This window comes from Taudactylus pleione, unplaced genomic scaffold (genome assembly GCF_031769625.1).
Source record: "Taudactylus pleione unplaced genomic scaffold, aTauple2 ptg000266l, whole genome shotgun sequence".
In the NCBI taxonomy this organism is placed as follows: Eukaryota; Metazoa; Chordata; class Amphibia; order Anura; family Myobatrachidae; genus Taudactylus; species Taudactylus pleione.
Window position 1 is genome coordinate 447,997 of NW_028284668.1, and position 23,045 is coordinate 471,041.

A 23,045-nucleotide genomic window follows, 5' to 3' on the forward strand; every position below is an offset into this window, starting at 1 on the left:
TTCGCAAATAAAAAAAAACAAAACTAAGAAATCACTTGTACATAAGTATTCACAGCCTTTGCATGAAGCTCAAAAATTGAGCTCAGGTGCATCCTGTTTCCACTGATCATCCTTGAGATGTTCCTACAGCTTAATTGGAGTCCACCTGTGGTAAATTCAGTTGATAGGTGTATGCCTTTCAAAATCATGTCCAGTCTATATAAGGTTCCACACTTGACAGTGCATGTCAGAGCACAAACAAAGCATGAAATCCAAGGAATTGTCTGTAGACCTTCGAGACAGGATTGTCTCGAGGCGCAAATCTGGGGAAGCGTACAGAAAGATATCTGCTGCTTTGAAGGTTCCAATGAGCACAGTGGCCTCCATCATCCGTAAATTGAAGAAGTTCGGAACCCCCAGGACTCCTAGTCAGGGAGGTGACCAAGAACCCGATGGTCACTCTGTCAGAGCTACAGCATTCCTCTGTGGAGAGGGGAGAACCTTCCAGAAGGACAACCATCTCTGCAGCAATCCACCAATCAGGCCTGTATGGTAGAGTGACCAGACAGAAGCCACTCCTTAGTAAAAAGCACATGACAGCCCATCTGGAGTTTGCCAAAATGCACCTGAAGGACTCAGACCATGAGAAACAAAATTCTCTGGTCTGATAAGACAAAGATTGAACTCTTCGCGTGAATGCCAGGCATAATGTTTGGAGGAAACCAGGCCCCGCTCATCACTGGGCCAATACCATCCCTACAGTGAAGCATTGTGGTAGTAGCATCATGTTGTGGGGATGTTTTTCAGCGGCAGGAACTGGGAGACTAGTCAGGATAGAGGGAAAGATGAATGCAGCAATGTACAGAGACATCCTGGATGAAAACCTGCTCCAGAGCGCTCTTGACCTCAGACTGGGTGACGGTTCATCTTTCAGCAGGACAACGACCCCAAGCACACAGCCAAGATATCAAAGGAGTGGCTTCAGGACAACTCAATGTCCTTGAGTGGCCCAGCCAGTGCCCTGACTTGAATCCAATTGAACATCTCTGGAGAGATCTGATAATGGCTGTGCACAGACGCTTCCCATCCAACCTGATGGAGCTTGAGAGGTGCTGCAAAAAGGAATGGGCAAGACTGCCCAAAGATAGGTGTGCCAAGCTAGTGGCATCATATTCAAAAAGATTTGAGGCTGTAATTGCTGCCAAAGGTGCATCAACAAAGTATTGAGCAAAGCCTGTGAATACTTATGTACATGCAATTTAAGGTGCCTACACACGCAGCGATTTTTACACGATCTGGACGATACGGACGCATCGGAAAGACAGATAGTTTAAAATATGCCAAAAATCGTGAGTCCCCACTCATGATCACAATGCGATGCGCGTCCCCGCAGGTTGCACACTGCATCTTCAGATCTGCCATGCTGTTGGGCAGATCTGAAAATTTAAGTTACGATGCACTGGATAGTTTAGAAGGCATAAATTGGCAGCTTTTTAGACCAAATCGTGCCCACGACTGCCGGGGAGCTCCCGGGGAGAGCGCAGGGGGAAATCTTACACATCGTGGGATCGTGAGCACATCGCTAAGTGTGTAGGCACCATTAGTTTATTTTTTTTAATAAAATTTGCAAAATTCTAAAAAAAACAAACCAAAAAAAAAACAAAACAAAACAAAAAAACATGTTTTACATGTTGTCATTATGGGGTATTGTGTGTAGAATTTTGAGGACAAAAATGAATTTATTCCATTTTGGAATAAGGCTGTAACATAACAAAATGTTGAAAAAGTGAAGCTTTGTTAATACTTTCCGGATGCACTGTATGGGTGATACATGTTGGTCGCATCTACACACATACAATTGAAGAGGCAGATCTGGGTTGTAATGGGGCGTTCTCATATAGGCAAAGTCTGGTCTCTCATAGCAGACATCAGAAAATGTGCACGTAAAAGGGTAATAATTGGAGTTACTGGCAAGTAAATGTGATACTAACTAACCTCCAGATAACTTGGTGCAGGAAAGGCACCCTGTACATAGAGTACAAAGCAAAATCAGCCTGATGCCTTGGCTACCAAGATTTGCTACTTCAGCAGCTTATGACGACTGAGAAATTGAGCAGCCCAGCCTCCCACCTGATGGAGGGCGACTATTAATGATGTCACTTGCCCCCTATTGAAAAGCCCTGTTGCGCAATATAGGACTGTGGTGGGTGAGTGAAATAAAGAGGACACAGTGCTCCTTAAATGAAGTCCAGATTGAATCTTTGAACAGTACGATTAAGCCCACAAAATAAAAATAAATAATATGTAGCCATGGTGTATACAGATTTCCAATACCTGTTTTGCAAAAAATATTGTGTCCAGACGTGAGTCCTGAACTATGGATCCGGCAGGTTCCTCTCCTGGTTGCCATTTGAAAAGGAAAATTAAACCTTGCATTGGTCTGAAATAGAATGGTAGATTAAAATACTGCTTTAGTTTAGTCACAAATACAATACCATTAATCAGTCAAGTTTCTCATGTGGTTAGTTATCACAGGACAAGCCAATCTAGCAACATCACATGGGATTCTTATTTTTAACAAACTGACTCCTGACACACCTGCATTAACAGGAAGATTAGTAGGAAGAGATTGTACATATTTAAAACTTGTACCAAAGTGTCCACTTTAAATCAAATATATTTAAAAAAAATCGGTAAGATGCAGCACGCATAGGACTTGTGATAAGTATTTATTCCAAAGTTATACAATCAGCAACGTTTCAGTGCCTATATCGTGGCTCATTGTCTAAGGACCTCATTCAGAGCCGCTCGCTCTTAATGAGGGAGGCCGCTTTGTTTTTAGAAGCCGGCCTCTTGGCCGCTCGCTAAGCTGTGGGTTACCACCCACAGCTTTAGCGAGCGGCCAAGTGACGGTAGAGACCATCGGGGCTTGCTACGAGACCCTTGCGGTAGGGTCTCCTCTGCCGCAAGCCCCAGGTAGCTTCCTGCTCTAACAGAGCAGGAAGCATCCTACTGACATCACTGGTGATGCCAGTAGGGCCACCTACAAACGGCAGGCGTTCCTTCAGGAACGCCTCCGTTTGTCCTGCCACCCCACCTACAAAACAGGGCGAGCTGTCGATCAACATAGACAGCCACCCAGTTTGTAGCGAGCCCCGAAGCGAGTGAATTTCTCGCTCGCTCCGGGTCTTGCATACGCGCACTGAAAGCGCTGTGCAGGCCCTCACCATCAACCCGCTTGCGAGCGGGACTGAATGAGGTCCTAAGTTTGAAAGCCTATACAACACAGTGTTCCTTGACCGTGAAGCGAGAGACTGCATATTCAAAAATGAAAGGCCTGACACTTATAAACCTGTCCGTTATGAGGGGGTAGTGAAATGAAAATACTAAAGAAAACACTTAAAAAGCCTAGAGTTTGCCATAAAACATGTGAGACCCACATCCAAGTGGTCTGATGAGACAGAAAGGGAATGTTTTGGCTTTGCATCATCCAATCCTTACAGTGAAGCATGGTGGCAGGAACTTTATGCTATGGGAATGCTTCTGTTTCAGTGAATGAAACGTGTCAATATGGATGACGCAAGATACAGATGGGTTCACATACATCTAGCCTCCTGGGGCGTTAAACAGCCCTTCTAGTCACGCCATGCCTTGGCGTGACTCCGTAGAGCATCTTTTCATGCGTTCTTACCTTCAAATGGGTCTTATTCGCACAACTACGCGAATGGATAGCACAAGCAGCTTCTGCTGATTAAAATGATATGCAGACTGCAAAACAGGACCAAGACTCCAAACATACAGCAAGAGCACCATTAGAGTGTGACTTGAATACAAACCCCCCCTACCCAAAACAAACGAACACAAAACTGTAATCTATTATTTGCCACTTCCTGGTAAGGCGGAACACTGCTCAAAAGGTACTTAATTTTGGCACCTGTCTTAGTGTTGCATATTTTGCGCATATATTTACTAGCTGAAGTACCCGGCATTGCCCATGTTTAAATCTTAATTATTAAGTTTTATTATGTGATGTTGTCCAAATCCATCCAGTGGAAGTGCCAGAACAGGCTCCCTGGGTCAAAGTTCTGCCCGGCGCACTCCACCGTGAGCTCTGACCGGGACCCCAATAGGAGTTCCAGACCTACTGCCCACCCCTCTGAAGTTTTCATCCAAATCCATCCAGTGGAAGGCCCAGTACAGGCTCTCCAAGTTAAAGTTCTGGCCAGCATCCCCGAAGTTCTGCCCAGCGTACACCAACGGGAGGTCTGACTGGGACCAGGAGCAACTGGACCACCTAGCGTTTGTTTCATCCAAATCGGTGCAGAGGTGTCTAAATGCATAATCGGACATATAACCAAACAAACCAATGAATTTTATATATAAGATAAACATTCACTGACAATGATAAATTGTACAGAGCACATCACAGTGAAACCCAAAAACCGTATAGGAGTTACCCAACAGTTGAATAGATAGCAAACAACTAGTCTATATTATGCTGGACAATTAAAAAGCAAAGCCCACTGAAATTATACAAAAACAAGGTTTGCTTCTTTTAATCTGAAAAGCTGAATGAATGTAAAAATGGCACGTTTCAAATTCACGAGTCATTTTTTCAATAGCCCTGTTTATCAGATCATTCAAGTCAAGTGCTTTCATGCAAGTCTACAAATTACTGTTACATGCACTCCATCCTCAGCTCAATTGGTAAAGAGCAAACCACATATGCAATGATGTAGATTTTTTGGCAGTTGTTTTTAAAAACAGCAATGTGTTAAGGCAAAACCAGCCAGGTTTGGGATAAATCTACTTAGCCTACGTGAAAGTGTTTCTACATCCTGGCATCAAGATATTCTCTACAGAAAGATGAGCTGTGTATGACAGTCAATATTTCCAATATATAATTGGGTCATTACATATCAGATCACCAAAAATATACATTACAGCCACACAAAAAAAAAAAAAAAAAAAAAAAAAATCAGCATTGTACTCCATTTCATAGTGGAGAATAAAAATAATGAAGTTGATGTTAGATTACTGTTGTACCGCATATATAATTTACAAAAGAAACCATGAAATTTCAAAACTTAAACAAAGCTGAAGTTGAGTCAACAATAATATCATTTTCCCCTTGTTTGGGTCCTGTAGTAGTCTAATTTTCCTAAAAGAGTCAGAAGACAGTGTATACTGCCTTCCAGTACTTCTTGGATAGTAGGCACTTCTGTTATACAGAGGACATGAATAAAAGAAGAAGAAAAAAAAAAATTAATCTCCTGAAGGCCAGGAGGACATTTGTTGTTTGGTTTGGTTCCAGAGTTCATATTTGATATGATATATGATAAGAGTTAATGGGCACGATTCAATTCAGCACAATGGGATACATACAATTATGGCAGTACAATGTATGACTATTGCTTAACTGTGTTCTTTTGGAATACAAACTAATTGTCAATTAATATTAGTATCTGTAACATCAATACCTTTTCTATTTCTGCATTAACTGCTGACTATCTCAGGTTAAGTAATGCTCTCATTGTGGGTCCTATGCTAATTAGCAAGACCTTCAACAATATCACTGTTATGTTGTTTCTAAGGGCAACCTGCCCCTCAATGATCTCTCACTCCTCATAGATGAGCTTAGGCCCAGGTGAGGAGCAGCAGAATCAGAAGTAGCAGCTTCTCTACCCTGACCATCATTATTTTCTCTTCTAAAGATTTTTTAATGTGGAGACAAACTGAAGTCCTGGGATTTCAGCAATTCTAGCATTATATCCATTTACTATTTAACGGTTTCATATTTTGCCCTAAATAACTAGGTAAGGGGAACTAATACCTTCTAATCTACACTTATGGGTTTTTTTTTTTACATAACTTGAAATTTTTGTATACAACGTCAGTAATATTTGTTTGGTAGCATTCTGTATACCATTTAAACCAATTGCCGGTAGTATGATTACAGTTAAACACAGTGTGTATGTATTTACAAGGAATAGTGTGTACAGCAACTTTTTAAACTCACATTTATTACATTATTTTTGCCTATTATGACAGAGTAATATTTTAATTAAACATTAAAAGTTAATTTTTAATATAACCATTACATCTCTCAGAGTGCTCACCCAACAGAGTTCTTTTCTCTCTATCCTTACCTTGACACCTCATTCCATATCAGATCACCAAAAATATACATTACTGCCACACAAAAAATTATGTATGTGGTACAACAGTATTCGAACGTCAACGTCATAATTTTTTTTTGGTCCACTATGAAACAGAGTACCATGCAGATTTTTTACGTGGTAGTAATGTATACCTTTGTTAAGCACATAAAAATATTGTGATTTCTAATGTTGATTTAACTTTGCGTTTTCAATTTTGTTCCAAATCTTGAAATTTTGCTGCAATTCAAAAAAAAGGCAGATAAAGTAATTTGGTTTGGATTCAGGAGGAAAAGTTACCTTAGGGGTCCAAATTTTGTGGTGATCTCTTAATAAATGCGAGTAATACTTCAAATAAACTGAATAAATAAGCTGCCATTAGTAATAATTTAATTGAAAAATGAATATTTTGAGATGTATTGCAGGTTTTTTTGACTTCAATAAAAACATTTTCGTAAAAATCAGAGATGGGTGGTGGACACACCGGGTTGAACTGACGTATAATGACCCAATTCCGAAAAGCACTTTTAAAGTTACAGCAAAGCTAAATGCAGGGCTGTAGAGTCTGTACGCCAAAATTTTCGACTTGGACTCACCTTTATACCATTGTCGGACGCCATCATAAACGGCAAGTGTAGAGTAATGTTTCTTAGTAATAACAAATTTAATGTAGTAAAAATTGTAGCACAAGGCATTTTCATCACGTCACATAAATCAGACTACTACACTTTAAAATGTCTGAAGAAGAAAACATGTATTGCTGTGGAATGTGAGAGTGTGACAATTGTATGTGGTAATATCGCAGTGCAGTGGGTCACGGAAGGATGGACTGATTAATGCACTCTGGGGTAATTATAATGGCATAATATACGGTGTTATTTTGCCACTCTAACATAAAAAGTCCTTAAAACGTTTAGGTGTGATTTACTGAATTTTCCAAAAAAATAAATAAAATGGAGTTACCACTTCTGCCAAAAAGTAGTATTCGTTATAAATTACTGGAGACTATATGACAGCAGGATTACATAATAAAGGCAATACATTTCACAGTTATGCATTCTCTAGTAACTAATGCACAATGCTGCTAATGCTCACCCTTGCTGTACCATAAGCAAATGCAGGGGTGGGGGGGGGGGGGGGGGGGGAGGTCTAGTTGCCCGGACACAACTTCACCATTTTAAGAACAGCGAACATTGCGGTCCTGGTTTTTGGTTCTTTGTCTTGGTCAACACTTTAGTGGCTTACTCCTTCTACGCTTAGCATTTCTTTTCTGGAAGATGATGATCAGGCTCATATCTCACTAATCAATTTAATGAATGTACAGGTGTAACTATTTTCATTTTAAATCTATTTATAGAACAGTGCCGAAGCAAGCAAACTAGAATATTATATAGACATAAAAACCGATATAAAAGAAAATGGGTGAAAAAAAAAAAAGAAGAAGAAATACACCAGCAGGAAAAGACTGTCAGATAAGTATGCTGTAGACAATCTTACTACGCTGCTGCAGAGAAACCCAGATAAAAAAAAAAAGCCAGCCATCTCTGCTCCTAAGGACTGCTTTCATACAACACCCAATTTCACTGTGCCCCTCGACTGTGCCTGCTTCTGTATCCCAGATCCAGCTCGCAGCCCACCTGATACACAGTACTCCTGTCTGATCTCCCAGTGTGAGCTGCTGATCCATGGGGCATACTGAAGGACACGGCAAGGTGTCCCTCAAATGGACCTTGGGTCATGGTCTTCAAATCATGACTCTTGGTGCAATTTTGCTCTCATCTTTGTCTTAGTTTAAATTAACCATTCCATAGCAATTATATTGCCATCACCCTTGTATTAATGCTGCTATTTTTGCCTCTGTATTCAGCCTTATTTTTTTCCACATAGATGTTATACTACTACAAGTTGCACATCCTGCCAGATGTAACTTACGCAGTCCATCCAAGATGGCTGCAACTTGTGGATCTATTCATGCAGTGCATAACTCACAGCACGTTTCAGTGACCTGTATTTGTTCCTTGTATGGTATCTCACACACTAACCTTCAAGATGGCTGCCTCACCTTGTACGCCTGCGGTGGGATGAAAAATTATTGGGTCTGCTGGCTATATAAAGGTCCCTGCTCTTAGGTTTAGTACGCTGCAACTTCCCCATTTTGTGTTATCTCTCCCAAGTGTTACCTATTCTACCCAGGGTAACCTATGTAGCGCCCCCAAAATTGCTGCCTCGTCTGGTACCCTTCGAGAGTGAGATATATAATCCGTGGAAGGGATTACCAGAAATGGCTCCATCAACCCTGCATTACGTCCACCATACCCATTATGTTGACTGTTTTCTTTCTGTAATACTAAACCACTGTGCTTTGTTTCTGATGTTGTAAAGCGACTGAGTCCCGATGGAGAAAAGCGCCATAGAAATAAACTATGGCCTGCCAATTTTTAGTTTACGATTAGTCTTTAAACAGAGATGTTATAAGATCTCGACAACTTTCTACTGTTTTCAAGGTAAACTAAATAATACAATATTGAAAATGGACGTCAACCATAAATTTGTAGTGCAAAAATGCAGTGGCAGATGTAAATAAAAATAATAAATTTATTCATGTAACACAATAAAAAGATAGATATACTGGAGAAACTATCTTTAATTGTATATTACATGAATACATTTATTATTTTATTTACATCTGCCACTGCATTTTTGCACTACAAATTTAGGGTTGACGTCCATTTTCAATATTGTATTATTTAGATTGCGACAACTTTCTACTGTTTTGGATTTACTAAAAATCAGGTGACTTCTGATTTTTATGTTGGCTGCATCTTTTTATTATCTGTCAATACGTTTTACTTCCATTGTCACATTCCAAGTGATACAGATAGTGCAGTTCTTTTTTTTGTTTCACTTATAAGATTACCTTGTAGACGACATTAGTGGTTTTTCCTCCTGACGTCAACAGGAAAAGATTTAGTTTTGAAGTGATATGCAAAAGGGCCACGTAAAGAGAAAAACTCCACATAGGTCAACTCCAGCTACGTTATGGGGAGTATCCAATTAGCGCTGCTAATTGATCACGGTGGGGCTATCCTATTAGCCCCAAAGTGCTGCCCCGACACCGGCACTTATCGTGGCTATTTTTCGGGAAATTATGTGTCCCAAAAAATAATCCACGATAAGTGGCGTTATTTTACCCCAGAAAAGGCGAAAATACTTAGGGTCTGCGATAAGCTCGCAGACCTGTGTGTTTTCATGAGATTTATCTTATCAATTCTTTCGAAAATAATTGGATAGGGCGACAAAAAAATAAAAAATAGGTATGTTATACCATAGCTCTTAACTTTCTTCAAGGTCCATAGGAACTACCTTGGGGTATGTCGTTGGGAGTGATCAAATGCGTCAAACAGCTACAGCTTTGGAGCTCCCAGCATGCACTGGTCCTCATCCTATATACACACCGCCCTCAGCTACAGGCATTCAGTTTGTAAACAAGCCTAACGGTAAGACACAGATAATGGAGAAGGAAGTGCAATGTAAACAAAAACTCAAGCATACGAAAAGGGAATCAGTGATACAAAAAGGCCAAAAGAACAGATACCAACTGAGGCCAGGTGCTTCAGGGTGGGTGCTCTGCGGACCTCGAAGAAAAAAAAGTTAAGGTATGTTATATTTTCTTCTTCAGGTACATAGGGTCCACGGGAACTACCTTGGGGACATCCTAAAGCAGTTCCCTTAAGGGTGGGGACGCTCCTGCAGAGAGGAGAATCCGCCACCCAAAGGAAGCTTTCTGGGAGGCAAAAGTATCAAATGCATAGTGTCACGATCCGGTGCAAGTGTTCCTCCGGAGGACGGTGAGCCGGGAGGTTCGGTTGACTAGGGGAGTGACTGGACTAGGCCTCCTAGTTGCGGCCAAACCCAGGCTTGGCTAGACCTGCCCAGAGGCGCAGAGTCTAACTCACTTGGTGGTTTTCTCCAGTGACCCCTCCAACTGGGATTTGGTTTTCCGCTGCACCAAGTGAGCAGGTCGCGGCCCTCTGGACAGGCACCTGGGAATGGCAGAAGACCGGAAACTATATTACATTAAGTTATTGCTAGAACACTGGAGATAAACTGGAACACAATTAGAAATCCTGATCACCGGCTTGCATGAGATTACTGAGAAATGTACTGAGAATCGCTGAGAAAGCCAGGAACTGATTAGCACAGCAGCTCAGGGAGATGTGGACACTGGCAGGTACTGGAGTTTGCTAAATATGCAGGTGCTGGCTGCACAGAAACACAGAGCAGAATGGACAAAGGCTTATTCTGGGAAAACTAGAAATGCTGACTTACACAGACACAGAGCAGGCTGGACACATGCATATACTGGGAATAACTACATATGCAGGTGCAGATATACACAGACAAACAGAGCTGTAGACTGGCTGGGAATGCTTAAGAGGCAGCTGAGAGCTAATTAGTACTAGCAGGTAATCGGACACCTCAGTAGCACATATGCAAAGACACACAGACAGAAAAACATGGTTACTAGGAGAGAACTAACTCTCAGACTGATAGGGGAATTCAATATGGAGTGAAAACTTTGCGTTAATATTGCACCCAATACATCATTATTGCAGGTTTTAGTTTTACACTGTATTCAATTTCAAAGACTTTTCGCAGGTTCGAAGAGTCTATGAAAAAAAACGGGGATAACTTTTCACCACTGGCGAGAAAAGTGCAGAATTGGGGTTTAGGGGTGCAGGATTAAAAAAAATAAAAATAGCCTGCACACCTGGGAATGACGGCATTTAAAAAATAACTGTCAAAAAAAGATTAAAAAAAAATAAAAAAAATAGGGACACCCCAACATTTTTTAAAAATTGGGGTAAAAAAAAAAAAAAAAAAAAAAAAAAGGGGGAAAAAAATTTGTTTAACAATAGGGAAATAGGTTCAGGGCTATTCTGCAAGTATGCGGCAGGTGTTTTCTAGAATAGATTTATAGCGGCAGGTGCACAAATGCAGAATTTTTAAAACCTCACTTTGGGGACATCAAAATATGCTAGTACCCATTTTCATGTACCCCAAATTTGATGGGACCACTTAAAAAAAAAAATGAAAAAAATAACCTAAGTGCTCTTCTGCAACACTTCTTCAATGTCGGGAAAAAAACAACTGCTGCGGCTATTTAAATCCCCGACTTTCATTTACAGGCTAAAACGGGGGTACCCATAGTGATCCCATGTTTTTACAACTTTAGGGGGGGTCCTACAATTTTTTTAAGGAAAATTTCGTATTTTTACACAAATCCCACTTCGCAGGCTCCCGTTTTCGTTAGTTTCATATTGAATATGGGGATAAGCGGGCGCGCGCCCGATACTTTATCCCAGGTAAAAGCTCGGATATGAAACGTAAACTTCGACAGCGAAGTTTACGTTTCATATTGAATTCCCCTCTGAGAATAGCAAGGAAGCTAATGCTGGAGACTTTAGAGAACTGAACAGGCTGAAGCAACACATAGGCACTGGAACAAAGAAGTTGAACAGCAGCTTCCTGTTCCTGGAGTCAGACTAAAATACCCCTGGGTAGCTGATCAGAAGATCAGCTGAGCGACCACAGGACTATCATTGAGAGAAACTAGTCAGGTGATATGAGCCAACCTGGCTGCGCCCATGCCCGGCACCCCGGAAACCAGGACGCACGCATGGAAGCCCTAGCGGACTCCAGGGAGAATACTCAATCACCACTCACCTCCACTCCCAGCGTCTGGACACCTAAGCCCAAGGAAACCAGCGCAGAGGTGAGTAGCGGCCAATCCCAGGCCGCATCCTGACACATAGAATTTGATAAAAGTATTGACCGAAGACCAAGTGGCTGCCTTGCACAGCTGTTCAGCCGAGGCGCCATGTCTAACCGCCCACGATGGTCCCACAGAGAGTGGAATGTGCGGTCACCTTGTTTGGGAAATGGAAGTGTATAGACCTGAGAAATACGCAGCCTGCAAGCCAAAGTATGTTTGTTTGCTGGCCAGCCTAATTTGTGAAACCCTTCTAAACACAAAGAGAGTGAATCTGATTTCCTAATGGAGTCGGTACGACCCACGTAGATATACAGAGCTCGGACCACATCCAGGGAAGTCACCTGTAGACAGGTTTGAAGACTGAAAGGCCGGGACTACAATTTCCTCATTTATATGAAAACGGAAAACCACCTTTGAAACAGGTAACCCGCCTTAGTGAGGAGGACAGCTCTATTTTGATGAAAAATCAAATATGGAGAGCGACATGACAGTGCTGCCCATTCAGAAACTCTGCAAGCTGAAGAAATAGCGAGGAGAAAAAGGGTATTCGCTGTCAGCCATCACAAGCCCACCGTATCAAACAATTCAAAGAGAGGAGTCTGCAGTGTCCTGAGAACAGAGGATAAATCCCACGGTGACACTGGAGGGAGAAATGGAGGTTACAACCGAAGAACCCCTTGCAAGAATGTTCTAACATCCGGCAGAGGGGCAATTCTGCACTGAAACCAAGCCGACAATGCAGAAACCTGGACTCTCAAGGTTGCTAGACAAATACCAAAAGTCTAATCCAGCCTGAAGAAAATAAAGTACTCGAGACCTTGAAAACCTTCGGATCATATTTTCTGCGAGAGCACCAAAGAAAATATGAATGCAAAATTCTGTGATAGATGCGGGCGGAAGCAGGCTTCCTTGCCTTCAGCATCATCTAGATCACAGAGGCAAAAATACCCTTGGCCTTTAAGACAGAAGGCTCAAGAGCCATGCCGTCAAAGCCAGCCAAGGTAAATCCTGAAATAGGCAGGGGGGGGGGGGGGAATCAAGTTTATGGATTCTTAAAAACTCTTCAGGAGCGGCAGTGTAGGACTGTCCATTGGACATCCAAGCTGCCGCTCCTCCACCCCGCCGGCGCGGTCTGGGGATGTCAGCGGGACCCCAGAGTCTGTGCTAGCCGGGCTTCCAGGACTTGTGCCGGAACGATGGGGACAGGCAAGGTCGCGGGTCACCACTTGCGGTGAGCCGCCTATTTATGCAGTTCGTTGCCTCCGGTCTCTGGGGACAGACCGGAGGTACTGGCAGTAGCGGCAGTGCCCCCCCGCCCCCCCCCCCCCACATGTCCACTAGACCACCAGGGACTCAGTTTCTGCAGCGGGAGCCGGCGTCCCGGGGGTTAATAGCCGGCCAGGGGGAGGCAGCCTTCCCTGTTACAGCGGCTCCTCTCCTCAGCACGCCTTTGGCTTTGCTGAGCGGCTTCCTCCTTGGGCCAAGCTTCCTCTGAGGTCTCCAGAGGTAATTTTTACCTCTGTGTGGTGCATCGCAGATCTCCAAGGATAGCAGTTGGACCACTCGCCCTGAGTACCTCACCTATTGGGTCAGTGTACACACACACACACACAGCTCATGTTTATGTATATATATTTCTGCATTGTATGTGACTTATGCTAGCGCTGACTGTCTGTGCTTTTTCTCTCACCTGTCAGTGTATATATTATATATAAATTTTCTTTACAATCTGCCCTAATAAAGGGGTATTTAGGGTGGTTGAGACTTCACATATTACATACATAGATAAAAATAAATAAATGTCAATATTTGTGAGGTTGGTCACATACTGATGCGTGCTGCACGTTACCATATTTTAGATGGAACTGTGTGTTGCATACGCTGATAGTGGGTCCCTGCAGCTAATCCTAGCACCAGTCAGGACCAGTATAGCACTGCTTAATATTTCCACAATGATTGTTAGTCAGATATGTCTGGTCTAGGAAATGGAGCACAATAGTGCACCCATTTTTTGCTATCCTGCAAGTCATGTGCTGCAGGTGTGAGTAAGGAGGATCTGACTCAGGAAGGGTTTATGTATAAGGTACGATCATGTGCCGGGCAGCTTAAAGGACCTCCCTTGGGCATTTTTTTTTTTTTCTCAAGATCCTGTACTCCATTGCGGATCGCCTGGCGGCCCCCCATGGATGTAACCCACTTGGGGTTACCTCAACATGCACCCTTCCCTCTCTCTGTCACAGGGGTAAACAGCGAGATACCCTGACTGTCGCACCCTACCAGGATTTTTCACAGTACATGCAATTTCCTCAGGTACCACGACAGTGTCATTTCCCCTTGCAGGGATTACCACAAACAGCCACCCTGGGTAGATGTAGTTTCTAGGAAAACCCAAGAAGGCATAAGAAAACGCCCTGTGGAGTCTCCTTAGTCAGCCTAGGCAGAAATGGATAATATATCTGACTCCTATGCCTTTCACATGAGGGGGAGCCTAAATCAAGTATTAATATCCTTGCTTTGGTGCTGGCAGTCAGGTCCATCCTGGTTATAGGGGATGTCAAACCTGCACCTAAAATCACATCACCCTCAGTTTAAAGCTTTAAAGTGGATCACATGGTATAGGTCTGGCAATCGCCACATAAGATGTATCACAAAAGCATTTGGCCTCATGTTATCCATTCCCTGAGGGTCATTGCAAGTAATAGGAATCACCTCCTGCGGTGGATTCTTATGTTCCTCATTTGATTAAGAGCACTACTACACCTCCCATCCCTGCCTTAACTGATTCTACGAATAAGTAGGTGGTAGCTTTGCCTGAAATCAGTATAGTCGCTTTCAGGAGCTGTTGCTCGTCCAACCATTGCTATCGCATGGGTGGCTAACGCTATTGAGAGCTGGGCTGATGCATTTGTAGACCTTTTTCCCCTCAAAAGTTTCTGTGGATCAGATGTCTTTTGCTGCTCACATTCAAGTGGCAGTTTCCTATGCTGGAGTAACAACATTGGATGCCAGTCTCCTAACCTCCAGGGTTTTGTCCGCAACGGTATCTGCCAGCCATACCCTATGGCTGTGCTCCTGGAAGGCAGAGGTGGACTCCAAGATAGACCTGAAAATTGATTACCCTATAAATGGGGAGATCTTGTTTGGCCCTGACCTTGAGAAGAATGTAGCAACGTTGGCAGTATCAAACGACATTTCCGCCTTCAGCTACTTCCACTACAAGGCCCCGGACTACATCCGTTTAGTCCTTTTGTCCTCAAGGAAAGCCTAAAGGCCAGCTCTTTCCTAGGCTGTCGGCCTCCACGAGGGCAGCCATACCCGGAACTGCCCTGCTGCTAGACCTGAGGATAAGCCTTCAGCCTGACGGGACAGGCCTTCATCTGGGGGATCCCAGAGTGAGATAGACATTTTCAGTTCACCCAGTGCTGGTGTCAAGTCACCACGGATGCTTGGGTAAGAGATGGGGACTCACGGGTACGCCCTCTCATTTCTCAGACGGCCTCCCCATACGTTTTGCTTCACAGGCCCTTCTACAGACCCGAACAAGGCCTTACAAATCCATAAAGCTATACAGTCCTTGCGGTAAGCATGGGTAATTAGGCCAGCCCCACTATTTCAGCGAGGGACTGGTTTCCCCACTTTCTTTCTGGTCCAGAGGCCAAATGGTCCTTATTGGCCTATCCTCTATCTCAAATCCCTGAACCAATTCCTAAAGGTGCCTAGGTTCAGGAGGGAACCCCTACGCTGCATCATCCGAGCTATGGAACCTGGGGACTTTATGGTATTGCTGGATATTCAGGACGCGTACCTACAGGTACCTATAGAGCCCTCATCAGCGTTCTCAGGTTTGCTGTGCCATAGCACCACTTCCAATTTTCAGGCTCTGCCCTTTGGACTGTCCACAGCCCCACCGGGGTTTACCAGATTTATGGCTTTTGACAATCCACCTGTCCAGGGTATCCGACTGCTCCTGTATCTGGACGGCCTCCTGCTCTTTGCAGGATCACCAAAGTACTTCAAAGCCATTTCCAGTTAACCATTGCTTTCCTTCAGAAGCACAAATGGTTAATCAACGGGGAAAAAGTCCTCCCTGAATCCCTCACAGGGTTATGATTCATCTGGGAGCCCTGCTTCGATTCTCGGAATCAGAGAATCCTTCTGACGTCAGAAAAGATCTCCACTCTTCAACTACGAGTGCGCGGATGTATACACAGTCGACGAGTGTCATTAAACTCAGTAATGCGGGTTCTGGAATCCAAGGTGTCTACTTTTGGAAGGGTAGAATATGCTCAGTTCCATTCCAGGGCTTTGCAAAAACTGATCCTCTCCATGTGGAACGGGTTTCTCCATTGGATCAATGTTCAGACGATGATGCTCTCTCCGGAGGTGCTTCTGTCTCTATCTGGGTGGCTATGGCCATCTCATCTTTCCAAGGGTCGCCCCTTTTTGGATCCCGGACTAGGTAATCCTTACAACGGTTGCCAGTCTCTGGGGCGCAGTGACCGGTCCGAAACTTTTTTCGGGGCAGTTGGATGTCTGTCGATTCAACCCTGTCAATCAACTTATTGGAACTTAGGCCAGAGTGAGGGCCCTAAGACAGCTCTAACACATACTTCACGGTAAACCCGTAAAAGGTTCAGTCTGACAATGTCACAACAGCGGCTTACATCTAGGAGACACTCAAAGTTGGGCAGCAATGACAGGAATGTCATACATTCTGACATAGACCAAGGGTCTCCTCCCGCCCATCTCTGCAGTGTTCATTCCGGGAGTTCTCCATTGGGAAGCGGACTTCCTCAGCAGTCACCATGTGTATCCCAGGGACTGGTCTCTTCTCCAAGAGGAGGTTTCAACTCCTAGTGAGCAGAGGGGGCCTCCCAGAGGTGGTCCTCATGGCCTCCTGGCTATCACACACTGCCGGTGTTTGGATCCAGAACTAGAGATACCGAAGCAACCTTTGGTGACGCCTAGTCAGTGAGGTGGACCTTCCAATTCGTGTACTCATTTCCTCCGGTCTCAATTCTTTGAGTTCTTCGGAAGTTCAATCAAGACTGAGGTACTGTCCTGCTGGTGGCTCCAGATTGAGCCAGACGTCACTGGTACTTAGATTTTCGGAGTCCCTCCATCGACACTCCGTTCCTGCTGCCTCAATCTCCAGACCCGTTGTCTCAGAGTCCTTGCCTTTCCCTGGATCTGGATCGTTTGTCTTTGACTGCGTCCCTACTGTGGTCCTAAGGATTCTCTGGCTCTGTCATCATCGGGATGTTTAGAGCGCATAAGCCAGCTTTTGCTGGGATCTACCACAGAATGTGGCATACATAATTCTTATGGTATCGTGCCTGTAGCTACAATCCTCAGGTGTGTAGGAATGCCAGAAGTTCTGGCATTCCTTCCAGCTGGCTTGGGTCTAGCCCTCTGCCTGGCCTCCCTGAAGGTGCGGGTCTCTGCACTGTCAGTCTGGTTCGGATGTGGAATTGCTCCACTCCCGGGTACCCAGACCCTCCTTCAGGGTGTTTTCTGGATTCTACCTCCCTTTATCCCCCCCTAGGGGCTCCTTGGGATTTGGCAGTGGTTCTTCGTGCCCTCCTGGGGCCTCCATTTGAACCACTAGTTTCGATAGCCCTTATGTGGTTTATAGCTTAGGACTCTCTTTCTTATGGCTTTTGCATCTGCCAGGAGAGTGTCGGAATTGGGAGCATTCTCATGTGGCTCCCTCTTCTGGATATTTCACCAAGACAGGGTTGTGAGTCGCACTCGCCCTGTGTTTCTTCCTAAAGTGGTTTTTAAGTTCCATATTATTCAGGAACTTATTGTACCGACATTTCAGTTACCAGTCCTCTCGGCTGTGGTCTGGCCTCTCAGGATTTACGTGGTCCGTACCAGTTCCTTCCAGAAATCAGACTCTTTATTTGTGCTCTATGGATTTCACAGGAAAGGATGGCCGGCCAAAACACACATTGGCTAGGTGGCTTTGTATGACTATCTCAGGGGCCTACACAAAGGAAGGCCTTTCTGTTTCGATTTCTGTTGATGCTTATTCTACTCGGGCTGTGGGGCCCTCGTGGGCGGCTCGCTGTGGAGCCTCGGCTGTTCAGGCTTGCAAGGTGGCCACGTGGTCTTCTGTCCAGACCTTTCTAAGGTTCTATGCATTGGATTCCTTTGCCTCTCAGGATGCTTTCTTTGGGCAACGGATTCTCCTCTCAGCACAGGAGCGCCCCCACCCTTACAAGGACTGCTTTGGGATATCCCCAAGGTCAACCCTGTGGACCCCCTATGGACCCTGAAGAAGAAAATGAGAAATATGGTAAGAACTTACCCTTGTTATCTCTTTTTCTTCAAAGTCCATAGGGTCCACAGGGCACCCACCCTGACGCACCTGGCTTCATATGGGCTGTGTTACTGGTCACCGGTTTCCTTCTCTGCGAGTATGGTTCTTGAGTGTTCCAGTCTTCTCTCTCTATCCTCCTCTGGCCTTTGGCTACTTACAAACTGAGGTGCCTCTGGCTTGGGGGCAGGGTTATAGGCAGAGTGGACCCAGTGCATCCTGGGAGCTGAAAGCTTTAACTGCGTGGTGCCCGGATTTTGTTCCCAATCTATACCCCAAGGTCAACCCTGTGGACTTCGAAGAAAGATAACAAGGGTAAGTTCTCTCATTTTAATTACCTCTTCTCAGCTGATCAAAGATCTTATGGGAGGTGAAAAGCAAGTTGGTCAGGGAAAACCAATTTTACAGTATTTGGCAATTGCTTAAAACTTGAATCAAAGTCCTCTGTTTACAAAGGGAAGAAATCAGATATGATCTGGCACCCTTACTTATAAACTCAATGTTTTCAGGGTCGAAAGTGTGAAAAATCATTGCATCTGAAAAATATGTATGTATGCATGTATGTGTCACACACATACATCCATCAAAGTATCTTTATCGCTGGCGTAAATCCGAATATACCACTTCTTAGGTCAGTATTCAATCACCAACATCCATATAGCAACCATTGAGGTCATTTATTTAAATGAAAAAAACCTAAATGCATAAATTGTATAAAAACCAGGTACATAAAACTATACCAGAATTAAGATGAAAAAAAGTCCATACAGCAGCTTACATACATCAGGTTCATATAAGCATACATGTAAGAATTGTCTTTGGTGTGGATGCACAAGGTGTTAGTGGGATTATCTACACTGAGTTCTATCACTTTGGAAATTTCCTTACCCAGAACGGTCTTTAAAGATACCATTATGGGCTTTATACACATGTTGTTCAAGTAAGCATACAGATGTATCCACATACATCTATCCTCCATGCGCTACAAGTCGCACCACACAACGCAGGAGCTCGGTGTGCCTCTGTAGCGCCGAGCATCTTTCATGATACGTTTTACCTTCAAATTAGTCTTAGTTACACAGTGATGTGAACAGTAGCACAAACAGCTTTTGCTGATTAAAAGCTATGCGGCATGCCTATAGTCTCTGTGCATCTGCAGGTGTATGTGCATACGATATGCTATGTTACAGTGTCAGTTACACCAACGTAGTGTTTTGCATGCAGATACACCCGCAGATGCACACAGGACATAGGTATGCCGCATATCATTTTAATAAGCAGAAACTGCTTGTGCAATCTATTCGCATCACTGTGTGAATAAGATGCATTTGAAGATAAAAAAAAAAAAAAATGCACAAAAAAAAAAAAAAAAAAAAAGGACTCAGCGCTAAAGAGTCACAGGCTTTTTAACGCGCAAGGAGGCTAGATGTATGAAGACTCCTCCGTACACCTGAGCTTTTATTCCACCAGCTATTTTGGTTTGCCAAATTGGTTTGGGTGATCACTGGAATAACTTTCCACCTTCTTCACCTGATTACGTCTATTTGTCCACCCCATTTTACCCTACTTATACATTTTATTTTTCCTTTTCCCCTTTTATGACTGCTTCTGGAGAGGATTGTGAGGAAACTAAGAAAACCGAGAAGGAGACCAGTCAAAGTGAAAGTTTGAATTGTTACGATTCCCAAAAGAAAAGCGTGGAATTACATTTGTATGTATTAATCTGTGCAGAGATGTCCATGACAAACAAATGCTTTGCCTCATTCTGAGATCCAAACTTGGCAGCAAGATCAGAGTCAAAACAGACGCTCATCTCTTGTTGTAAATGATCATTTCATTTACTTATAGGGGAAAAAAAAGTTAACACCTATAACACTCATGTGAAAAACGTAACTGGTTGTGCCACCTTCAGCAGCAACAGCTGCAACCAAAAATACCCAACAACATGAGATCAGTCTTCCACAACATATTTGTGAACAATGCAGCCAATATCTTCTGGTTTTGGTTTTCAAAGTCGGGTAATGGATAGCCGGCAAGGACCAGCAATCCCCGACTATCTACTGAACATGCCCGTTAACCTGACGACGCTCGCCAAGTTTGGCATGTGTGTTCAGTGAACGCCGTTCAGTGCGGGCACCGCACCTCGGCAACCTGAAGGTCTGAACGCTAGACTTTCAGGTCACCTGATGGATAGGCACCTTTACTGTATATCCAATTTTGTTTGAAGATCTGAAACCATTAAGTGTGACAATGTGCAAAAATAGAGGTAGTCAGGAAGGGGGGCAAAACTTTTCATGCCACTGTACTTTTACCGCAGACAATGCTCAGCATCAGTCAATAAGAAGGGTCCCTGTAGGGCCCTCCATTTGCTATGTCACAGAGGGCAAATTTAATTACAAATGAGCCATCAAAAGTTAGAAATGCCTCTAACCAAACACCTACATACTTGCATAGGAAGCACAGAATTTGATTTTTAATATAACAAGTACTTTATGAACCTGAGGAACACCTGGGATAACACAACATATAAAAAGGGGAGCCGTTTGGAGAAAAAAAAAAAAAAAAACCACCAGGATTTTGTTACTTACTGATAAATCCCTTTCTCAGATTCCACAGGGGACACTGGAGTCTCAGTACAGTGGGGTATAGATGTGGGATAACCGGGAGCTGGCACTTTATTAAATCTGAATGGTAGCTAGCTCCTCCCCCTCTATACCCCCCTACAGGTCAGTCTTAAGAAACTATACCCAAGGAGAGCTGGAAAATAGAATAATAGAGAAGAGAAGCTAGAACATACATGAACAAACAAGCAAATATGCAAACAAATCAAGCAGACCTTAAAGAAAGAAAAACAACACACACACACACACACGTGTGGAACAGCGCCGGGTGGGCGTCCAGTGTCCCCTGTGGAATCGGAGAAAGGGATTTATCGTTAAGTACCAAAATCCTGTTTTCTCCTTCATCCACTAGGGGACACTGGAGTCTCAGTACAGTGGGGACGTCCTAGAGCTCACATCCCGGACGGGAGAGCGCCGAGAACCCTACAAAACAGCACGGCCATACTGTGAACCAGATGCCACAAACGTGTCAAAACTGTAAAACTTAGCAGAAGTATGCCGGCCTGACCAAGTGGCCATCCGACAAAGCTGGGTCAGGGAAACACCGCGGGCAGCCGCCCACGAAGGACCCACCGAGCACGTAGAATGCGCTGTTATTGAAGAGGTCCTTTTGATGCAGCCAGATGGATTCGTCTGACAATCCGACAAGCCTATCTAGAAATAGTTGCCTTAGAAGCCGGCCAGCCCGGACGCGCCATATCATATCGAACAAACAGCGTATCAGACTTCCGGAGGGATGCAGTCCTAGCAACATAAATCCGAAGAGCCCGGACAATGTCTAGGGATCTGGAAGCCGAAGAATCCTCTTTAAACACCGGAACCACAATCGTTTGGTTGATGTGAAACGCAGACACTACCTTAGGCAAAAAAAGATAACTGCGTACGTAGCTGAGCCCTACCCTCATGAAAAATGAGGTAAGGCGGACAACAAGAAGGCGCCTCAAGCTCCGACACAGCCTAGCAGAGGCGAGCGCCAAAAGGAGAAACACTTTCCATGATAAAAATTTTAATTCCACACTCTGTAAAGGTTCAAATAGGAGACTGGAGGAAAAAAAAAAAAAAAAAAAAAAAAAAGGGAGGACCAAATCCAAATCCCATGGGGCTGTTGGAGGTACAAACGGAGGTTTTAACCTGACAACCCATGGTAGAAATGTTTGCTAGTATCTTCTGAAAGAAAATCAACAGAGCCAATATTTGAACCTTCAAAGATCCCAGACGAAGACCTGCTGATAAACCAGCCAGTAGAAAAAGAAGCAGCCTGGCTAAGTTGAATTCTGACGGTGGCGCACCCCTGCGTTCACACCAAGAGACATACGCCTTCCATATACGATGATAGTGCTTTGAGGTAACTTCCTTTCTAGCCCTTAACATAGTAGGAATCACCCTAGAAGGGATACCCTTTCTTCTTAAGATCGTCCTTTCAACAGCCACGCCGTCAAACAAAGCCGCTTTAAGTCCTGATAGATAAACGGACCCTGTTGCAGTAGATCTTCTTGCAGAGGAAGAGGCCACGGGTTGTCTATCGGTAGAAGATGTAGGTTGGAATACCATGCCCGTCTGGACCAGTCTGGAGCCACCAAAAGAACCCTTACCCTTTCTCGTTTGATTCTTTGAAGCAGACGAGGATGAAGTGGGAGTGGTGGAAACTGGTAAACACACAAACCGCCAAGGAGTTGTTAGAGCATCCACTGCCACCGCCTGTGGATCTCCTGTCCGTGAGCAGTAAAGTGGCAGTTGATGGTTCAACCTCGACGCCTTGAGATCTACCTGAGGGAGACCCAAACGCTGAATCAGTTGTTGAAAGACCTGTGGATTGAGCATCCATTCTCCCGGATGAATGTCTTGTCGACTGAGGTAGTCTGCCTCCCAATTTCCCCCCCTCGGATGAAAATTGCTGATATCGCTACAAGAAATTCCTCTGCCCAGAGAAGAATGCGACTTACATCCCCCATGGCGGACCCACTCTTGATGCCGCCTTGTCTGTTGATGTATGCCGTCGGACTGCACTCTGATGGCACGGCCCTTCAGAGGATGCGCTACCTGAAGAGCTCAGAACATGGCTCTTAGCTCCAGAATGTTTATGGGCAGTAACGCCTCCAGTCGAGTCCAGCGGCCCTGAAAGTGTCTTCCCCGAGTCACTGCCCCCATCCTCTCAGACTGGCGTCTGTGGTGAGGAGAATCCATTCCCA

General features: G+C 44.2%; 1 protein-coding gene across 1 annotated transcript in view; it reads right to left on the minus strand.

Annotated features, from left to right (window-relative positions):
- UCHL5 (ubiquitin C-terminal hydrolase L5) overlaps positions 1–23,045 on the minus strand; it is a 96,995-nt gene that overhangs the window by 67,025 nt on the left and 6,925 nt on the right. The window contains exon 3 of the mRNA XM_088481202.1: positions 2,314–2,419. Within this exon, the coding sequence (XP_088337328.1) occupies positions 2,314–2,419 (106 nt within the window). The remainder of the gene's footprint in view (positions 1–2,313; positions 2,420–23,045) is intronic.